Source organism: Felis catus, chromosome B4 (genome assembly GCF_018350175.1).
Source record: "Felis catus isolate Fca126 chromosome B4, F.catus_Fca126_mat1.0, whole genome shotgun sequence".
NCBI lineage: Eukaryota > Metazoa > Chordata > Mammalia > Carnivora > Felidae > Felis > Felis catus.
The window spans coordinates 81,425,022-81,434,518 of NC_058374.1; the positions used below are offsets into that span (position 1 = coordinate 81,425,022).

The 9,497-nt window shown below is 35.4% G+C and overlaps 1 protein-coding gene across 1 annotated transcript; it reads right to left on the reverse strand.

Annotated features, from left to right (window-relative positions):
* Positions 1 to 1,999: 1,999 nt before the first annotated feature.
* Positions 2,000 to 2,845, reverse strand: LOC101100488 (olfactory receptor 10A5-like; the record flags this gene model as incomplete). The annotated part of the gene is made up of 1 exon (XM_003988897.2): positions 2,000 to 2,845. A coding segment is annotated over one exon (846 nt), but the record flags the coding sequence as incomplete, so codon positions are not given.
* Positions 2,846 to 9,497: the final 6,652 nt, after the last annotated feature.

Consider the following 9,497-nt stretch of genomic DNA (forward strand, 5'->3'; position numbering starts at 1 on the left):
ATCCATTACTTAAGCTGAATATAATTAGTCATGTTCACTATTTCTTTCTCTATTTGCATCCACTTATGGACGCTATGAGTGAAAAACAAAAGATACAATAAGCTATTAAGTGTGTGTTCATCAGAACACCCACAATTATGAATATTTTATGTTTTATACAAGGAATGTGACACCGCGTGGTTTGCATTTAGGTTTAAATACCCCTATTATGTTAAAAATAAAAAGAAAATCAACCTTTCTTGTGGGCTGAACAATGCTTCCAGGCCCCTTTTCTTTCTTACCACTACTGTTGTTTTGGATATGCAGGCTCACTGGCTAGGAGAACTTGAGTAACTCCTTATGTATCTTCCAATACAAAGCATCCCCTTTATACTAAACATTAATGAGATTTGGGGATTTTGTCCATGGAATTTTGTTCCAATACACTTCATCTTTAATATGTTTATCATCCCTAATTATGAGTATGTTATATATCAGAACTGTGATGTATAGCTCTAGCACCGGCCTTTGAGGAACTACCATTCTACAAACAGAGCCAGAAAATACAACACAGAAATATAATTACTGAAATACAAAATTCTTATTTTATATTCATTCCAATTCACACATATACTTTACCTTCTTTACTATCACAAATACAAGTATCTCAAATCCTTCTGGAAAATAAATGGGTAGATTTCTCTGACAGTCTTACCTCTTATATCCCTCCAACTTGCCGTCTTAAGATCCAATGCCAGATACTTTCCAGATGTCACAAATCCAAATCACTGTTCTTGAGGGCATTTCCAGAAGTTTGCCACAGTTAGCAGCTAAGTATTACTGTCAGAGTTAATGCTCCCTAAGATCAACCTTCAATCAATGTATATGATAGGTGTATATATACACAGGCCTATATGTCAATACATTTTAGGATTGTGCTTTACACTATTTCCCTTCTAAGAATAAATTTTAGTGGCCTTTTATGGTACCTGGCATAATAATGGGCAATTTAGTGGCTGTCTTCCCTTGCCTGTATCGTTTTCTCCCTTCTGAGTCCTTCCAAACAAATTGCTTGCACTGGTATTAAGATTTGACTACAGGGTGAAAACACTAAGATAAAAATAAAATGTTAACTCTAATTTCTACAGAATATTACTGAACATTTAAATTATTTTGGTCACCTCACTTCTCCAAAGTTGCCATAAGAAACCAGCTTTTGTTTAAAAGTTATTTATTTTGGAAGTCCTGTTCTTGATTATTCAGGGTCAAAAATAATATAATTAATTAGCTAGAATAAATGGTCAGCTCCTAAAGGAAATTATATTCAAACATATACCTTTAAATAAGGCTTACAATGGGAGTAACAAGAATGAATGTCACACAGGAAGAAGTTTTTCTAAAACTTGATTCATATGAAAAACCAAACACTAAGTGAATAAGAGCAAAGGAAGAATCTAGTTTTGAATAAAGAATCAGGATTTACAAGTTAGACATTTTAAACACTTACCTTAAATACTTAGAGTTGTGTTATAGTGTATATCACTCAACAGTATTTATTAACAATTTATAATTTAAGATGCATGATTTTTAGGTATAGAGAGCTAAGTAATTAGGGAGTGTACTCCACTTAAGAACTTAAATCCTAACAGCCTATGTTTGACACTAAAAAGCTACTAATTGCTTCCTATTCATATTTAACATTCTCCACAATAATATTTCGGTTCCTCAGTAAAGTGGTGTAAAGGATACCAAGCTTAATCCTAGTACTTATGGAGAAGGAAAAAATGAATAGTGTCCAGGACACAGGAAATGCTTGTGAACGAAAGGTAAATAATTTGAAGACCCTACTACATAGTTCCCTTTTGCTTAAACACATTGAAAAATGTACAACATTCATAAGTGTTTCCTAGTTGGATGGTACAAATACTTTAAGGACAATGTATATTGGTAGATGCATCATAAAACCTTGGGTAACTAACTTATCTGTATATTAGTATATGTTTCATCCACTATGGCTGGGTTAGGCCATTTGTCTAAGAGGATTCCTTTGTGTTACCCTTTGAAAGGCTTCCTTTACTTCCTTGTTCCTCAAGGTATAGATAACAGGATTCAGAGCAGGGGTGACCACTGTGTACATGAGTGCAGTTGCTTTGTCTGTTTCTGGAGTGTGTACAGTCTTTGGTTGGATATAAGTGAACAAGGCAGTGCCGTAGAACAAAGAAACAACCAAGATATGAGATGAACAAGTGGAGAAAGCTCTGTGTCTGCCAGCTGCTGAAGGGATTCTCAAGATGGTTACAAGAATTCGCAGGTAGGAGCACAAGATGAGCAAACAGGGAGTCATGATGAAGATCATGGAGAGAACAAACATCACAATCCTATTGTGGGAGGTATCAACACAAGCCAGTTTCATTACAGGCATGAGGTCACAGAAAAAGTGCTGAATCTTTCCTGTTCCACAGAAGGGAAGACTGAAGATCCAGGTGATCTGGGCTGACTCCACTACCACCCCAGTGGTCCAAGACGCTGTAGCCAATATCAAACACATGCGAGGGCTCATCAAGAGTGTATAACGCAGCAGGTAACAAATAGCTACAAAGCGATCATAAGCCATGGCTGCTAGCAGGGAGCATTCTGTCAGTCCCAAGATGGCAAATGTGTACATCTGAGCTGCACAACCACCCACACTTATAGTCTTGGTCTCCATCAGCAGATGCACCAGCATCTGAGGCACCACAGTGGTGATGTAGCACATCTCCAGGAAGGAGAGGTTAACCAGGAAGAAATACATGGGAGTGTGTAAGGAAGTGGAGACCCAGATCAGGGAGATGATGATGAGGTTTCCTCCCACAGTAAACAAGTAAACAAGTGTTCATTTTTTGAACACATTTTCCAGAGAGAATCTATTACTGTTAGTTACATCAGTTAAGTTTCAATGTGTAAAATGAAAAGTTTCTAATGGATTTCCATTATGCAATTGAACTAATTATTGGATTTGTGAATGTTTGCCATGGTAATCTTCTTTAAGCTCCTCCAATGGACAGTGACTGTTCAGGTCTTTGTGATATTGTAGGCACAGTTCAGGGACAAAGAAGCTCCATTAACACCACAGATGGCTTTCACTTAATTATCTATGTGGAAATTAACAACATAAATAAATAGACCTTAACAGGGCAATTCCTAATTTTGAATGCTTCTAATTAAAATAATTTGTCAGAAACGTGAACAATGTGTTTTCTGCACTTCCTCAAGAAGTGGAAAAACTCATTCATTCTGAGAATTTTTATTTTCAAACATAACACATTTTTAAATTTTGTTTCTAGTTTTATGGAGATATAATTGGAAAATAGAATTTTACATATTTAAAGTTTACACATGACAATTACATATAATATACATATAATTGTGAAATAATTTTCACAATTAGGATAATGAACACCTAAATCACCATGCATTGTTATCATTTTGAGTGTGATGACAAAGCTCAGGATATGTTGTCTTAGCAAAGTTCAAGTATACAATGCAGTATTATTAACTAATACCATCATGCTATATACATTATATCCCCAAACTTATTCATCTTATAACTGAAAGCTTTTACCCTTTGATCAACATCTATCCATTTCTCCCACTCCCCAACTCATTCTACTCTCCGTTTCAAGTTCAATTTTTTTAGACTCCACATAACTGAGATCATATGGTATATGTCCTTCTGTTTCTGACTTATTTGACTTAGCCTAATGCCCTCCGAGCCCATCCATGTTGCCACAATTGGCAGTATTTCTTTATTTTTTTATGGCTAAATAATATCCCTCTTTGAAATTGGTCTTAATGATTTTTGGAGCACAGGCAAGAAAGGCAAAAATAAACAAGTGGGACTACATCAAATAAAAACATTTCTGCACAGCAAGGGAAAGACAGTTAAGAGCATGAAACAGACTGAAGTTATTTATGGGTAAATAGAAATAAAAAAGTGAAAGAAACCAGTGGCAGCATTCTGGAAAACAGTGTGGAGGTTCCTCAAAAAATTAAAAATAGACCTACCCTATGACCCAGCAATAGCACTGCTAGGAATTTACAAAAGGGATACAGGAGTACTGATGCATAGGGCCACTTGTACCCCAATGTTTATAGCAGCACTCTCAACAATAGCCAAATTGTGGAAAGAGCCTAAATGTCCATCAACTGATGAATGGATAAAGAAATTGTGGTTTATATACACAATGGAGTACTACGTGGCAATGAGAAAGAACGAAATATGGCCCTTTGTAGCAACGTGGATGGAACTGGAGAGTGTGATGCTAAGTGAAATGAGCCATACAGACAAAGACAGATACCATATGGTTTCACTCTTATGTGGATCCTGAGAAACTTAACAGAAACCCATGGGGGAGGGGAAGGAAAAAAAAAAGAGGTTAGAGTGGAAGAGAGCCAAAGCATAAGAGACTCTAAAAAACTGAGAACACACTGAGGGTTGATGGGGGGGTGGAAGGGAGGGGAGGGTGGGTGATGGGTATTGAGGAAGGCACCTTTGGGGATGAGCACTGGGTGTTGTATGGAAACCAATTTGACAATACACTTCATATGTTGAAAAGAAAAAGAAAAAAAGAAACCAGTGGCAGCAACATGTGGGAGAAGTTTGCTCATGAAGGGGAAGAGATAGACAGGGTGATACCTAGAGAAAAACAAAAGACAGGATAAGATTACTTATTATTGTTATTCGTTATGCTTTTAAGATGGAGAACCATATGCCATATCTGGTGTGAAGGAACCATCTGAAAAAAAGCTCTCTGGTGCTTATTTTGGAAATAAAATGATATAACATATATTTTAATATTTGAATTAAAGTACTAACTTAGAAAACTATGAACATCTCAGGGTAGAAAATTACAAACAGCCATTTATCACAATAAGATCTGTGCTTCTAGGACTTACAATGTTTGATTTGAGATAAAGAGTAACTTAGCATTTGCAACAGTATTTAGATAGTCTTTTAATAAGATTAATTAATTAAGTTACAATACCGTGAATTTTATCAAAGCTAATCAGTTATTAGTAAAGTGATAGCAACTATTACTATATGGTTCCTCAGTGTCAGGACATGAGCTAGGTGATTTTTAATAATGTTTTACCCATTTAATCACCACAACCTATAAACATAATGAAAAATAAAATAATTTGTTTTTCTGTTATTACATTATGATGAACATATTAAAGATGAAGTGTATTTGAACAAAATTTCATGGACAAAATCTCAAAATCTCATTCATGTTTAGTATAAAGGGGATTCTCTCTCTTTCTATCTGTCTGTGGGATTGTGGGTGATCATCTTCCATGCTCAGATTTTTGGTCTCAGGCCGCAGTGTTTGGCAGAAATCAGTGATTTTTCAGAACATTGGAACGTGCCCACAACTGGCACTAGTGTTTTTTTTTGTTTTTTTTTGTTTTTTTTTTTTTGTCACTTCAAAGCACCTATGGACAGTCCTTTGCTTTTCCATACAAGAGTAAGCTTAGCAATGCTTTGCTTCATTCTAGGTCAGGCTGCCTGCAGATATAGACCCTTTCCTCTGCTGACTTATTGCCAGTTACATTATATACAGTATATTAAAAGAGTTTATTAATACTGTACTGTAGTCAACATCCATGCGAACTATACAATGACCCCCATGCAGAAAAAATGTTGAAAAGAAAGATGGTAAGAAGAAGGAGGTTATTTTAGTGGAAATTAAGAAGGAAATCATCGAGAAGTACGAACAAGGTATGCGAGTGACCGAAATTGCAAGATTTTGTAAGAAGTTTACATTTGCATCTTGTCCGCAAAGAAGAAGGAGAAAAAGGCGGAGGAATCCTTCACTTCAAACGAGATTAGGGAGAAGGGTAAGATGTGAGAAACAGGGCAAAATTTTGTAGAAAGGAACCACATGAATAAGGCTGTAGTGCGAGCGATGAATCTGTTTAACAACAATGCAATGTCACATTTCTGTGAAATCCTCAAAAGGAGGCAAAAACAAGTGTCAGTGTCTGGGTTCCTTGTTAAAGTTGCACAAAAAGAAAAAGATTCCATTAAGTCAATAGAAAGCAGAGATTCCACTAGTGATAGTGAAAGTTGTTCTACACAAACTCTCTTGTTTCCCTCACACCAGCCATAAAGCTTTTTTTCAAAGGTAAGCACAGATTAATTTATTTTTCTTTACACTTTGTATTTTCTTTATTATTTTGCATTATACTGCAGTATTGAAATCATTTTTATATGAATATTTTTGGGTTGTGGAATGAATCATCTGAGTTTCCATTATTTCTTGGGGAGAAATTCATTTTGATATACAAGTGCTTTGGATTATAAGCACTTTTCCAGAAAAACTTATGCTCGCAAACCAAGGTTTTACTGTACTAACATCTCTTCTATTATTACACACAAAAACAGTTTGTGAAAGACTTGATTGTGTGTTTTTGTGTTTGTTTTGTTGTAAATTGTCTGGTAGAATTTTCTGGTGAAGTCATCTGGGTCTATTTTGGGAGGAAATTCTTTTGACTACTGATTCATCTTTTGCAAAATTGTATGTCTAATCCAGTTATCCATTTTTTCTTGAGTCAGTTTTAGAAAACTGTCTTTTTTTCCTCAGTGTTATCTTTATTTGACACTCATTCTTTTTTAATCTGGAATACCTGAATAGAGATACCTTTTATTTATTATTTATTACTTTTTTATTATTTGCTTTATTTTCTGAGTGTATCTTGCCAGAACATTGCCAAATTTTACCTTTTCAAAGATCAATGCTGGGTCCACTAATATTCTCCTCTGTACATAGCATTTTGTTTCACTAATCTCTGATGTTTTCTTTGTAATTTATTTCCTTCCATTTTCTTTTTTTTATTTATTTCATTTTTATTAAAAAAATTTTTTAATGTTTATTTTTACTTTTAGGAAGAGAAAGAGAGACAGAGCATGAGAGAGGGAGGAGCACAGAGAGAGGGAGACACAGAATCCGAAGCAGTCTCCAGGGTCTGAGCTGTCAGCACAGAGCCTGACATGGGACTCAAACTCATGAACCAGGAGATCATGACCTGAGCCAAAGTCAGATGCTTAATTGACTGATCTACTGAGATGCCCCAGTTTATTTCATTTTTAAAATGTTTTATTTATTTTGAGAAAGAGAGAGAGAAAGGGAGCAAGCAAGCACTAGCAGGGGAGGGGTAGGGAGAAAGGGAGAAAGGGAGAAAGAGAATCCCAAGAAGGCTCCATGTTCAGTGTGGAGTCTGATGCAGGGTTTGATCTCACAACCATGAGATCACGACCTGAGCCAAAAACAAGAATCGGAGGCTTAACAGACTCTTTATGAGTCACCCAGGCACACTTTCCTTCCATTTTCATTGGGTTTAACTTACTATTGTTTTGAAAATTCTAGGGATGAATTGTTGTCATTATTTCTTGTTGTAATTAAAAGCAAACATATAAATTGCACTTTAATTAGGAATTTTATGAATTCCAGATAATGTTTTTGGCAAGTCAACATGGCAGGAAGATCAATAGCTCCTCAAAGATATCCATGCCCTAAGCCCCCAAAGCTGTGAATATGTTAACTTATATGGAAAAAAGGCATTTTGTAGATGTAAAAATACTAGAGACTTTAATATGGGGAGATTATTCTGAGAAAGCTGAGTTGGCTCAATCTAATCACGTGAATTCTTAGAAATGACTCTTAGAATGCAACTCTTGATCTTGGGGTCCTGAGTTCAAAGCCCACGTTGGGAGGATTTTATTTAAGTTAAAAAAAAAGAAACGTGTAAACTATATTCATTACATTTTTTTAAAAGATACATCCCTCAGTTTAAAGCACACAAATAGATTTTACACATCTTAAGTGTTTACACATTTTTCACATTTACACACCACATTTGGTGTGAGTTTAATTTGTGTTCATCACCTTCTAAGAACTTGGATTCCTCAGGATTAATTCACATATTGAAATTCCAAAAGTGGGGGCGCCTGGGTGGCGCAGTCGGTTAAGCGTCCGACTTCAGCCAGGTCACGATCTCGCGGTCCGTGAGTTCGAGCCCCGCATCGGGCTCTGGGCTGATGGCTCAGAGCCTGGAGCCTGTTTCCGATTCTGTGTCTCCCTCTCTCTCTGCCCCTCCCCCATTCATGCTCTGTCTCTCTCTGTCCCCAAAATAAACATTGAAAAAAAAATTAAAAAAAAAAAAAAAAAAGAAATTCCAAAACTGAAATCTATGGACCAAATCCTAGACGAATGTAAGGACATACTTTATCTTTATTCAAGAGCCACTAGATAGCCTATCCTGCTGACATATCTTCATTCTTTACTCTTTCAAAATGAATTTCATGGTTATAAATGATACAGATTCACAAGAAGTTGCAAAGATAGTACAGGGTGGTCACGTGCACATTTTAGTTAAACATAAAGCAGGACATCAAACACACTAAGTTGACATTTTACAAAATGTGAATACACATGAATGGCTCTATACCATTTTATTGCATGTGTAGATTCATGTAACCACTATTAGCAATTATGGTTGAGTTTTGTAAAAAGTTCTTGAAGGGGTGTGAAATATCTATGGAAGAAAAAAACAATAAACAAGTGAAGATAAAAAGTGAATTTTGTTAAATTAGAATTATAATGCAATCTTTTTGAGATGGGCATCTGTGTCTAGTGTACCTTTCAAACCTGCTGTTTAGCACAGTGCCTGTCACTTCGTAGGTGAAGAAAAAGAATCTATGGAAAAGAATCACTGATGTTTTTTCAGGCAAATGCAAATGTGTAACAACTGGAAAATTATCAGCTAAAATACTTATGATGAATGACTCACAAGGTGGCAGTAATATATACTCAGGGGATGCGTTGTACAAGCTGACTTTAGGAACTGGCCAGGAGCTAGACTACTGTAGAGTGGCAATTGGACACTTACACACTGAGCTTACACAGTTGTATTTAGTAGGTAGTTGTCTCTATCTAGTGAATTGAAATAGCTTTAGAAATTCCAAAAATAAAATATTCCAAGTATTAAAAAAGAAAAATTACTCACTGTTTTATGGCATTAACTTAGACATTATAAGATACTACTTCCATGGAATGTTATATGAAATTTGGTACTGTCTACAGTGTTCTCCTATTAAAACAAACCAACAGCCAAACTATTTAGGGTATAAGACTGCAGTAAAATACGTGCCAATTATCAGCTTAACTTGAGGTGTTTAATCATTTGAAATGATTATTACTAGAAAAATATATGTTTAAGATAACATTTACAAATGAATTAAAATTTGAAATTTAAAAATCATGTAAGTTTCAAGGACGTAGTACAAATCTCTTTTGTCAGTATTGGACCAAAATCTATTCCATAAAAAGTACAAAAATCTTACAGGGAAAATGAAAATCTCTGTTCCTTATACAATCTTGGCATATTAATAGTTGTAATCCTGAGGGATTTGACCAGTGTGCCCAATAGACCCACCACAAAATATCTATTATTGAAAAATACATATTGAATTACAGTCA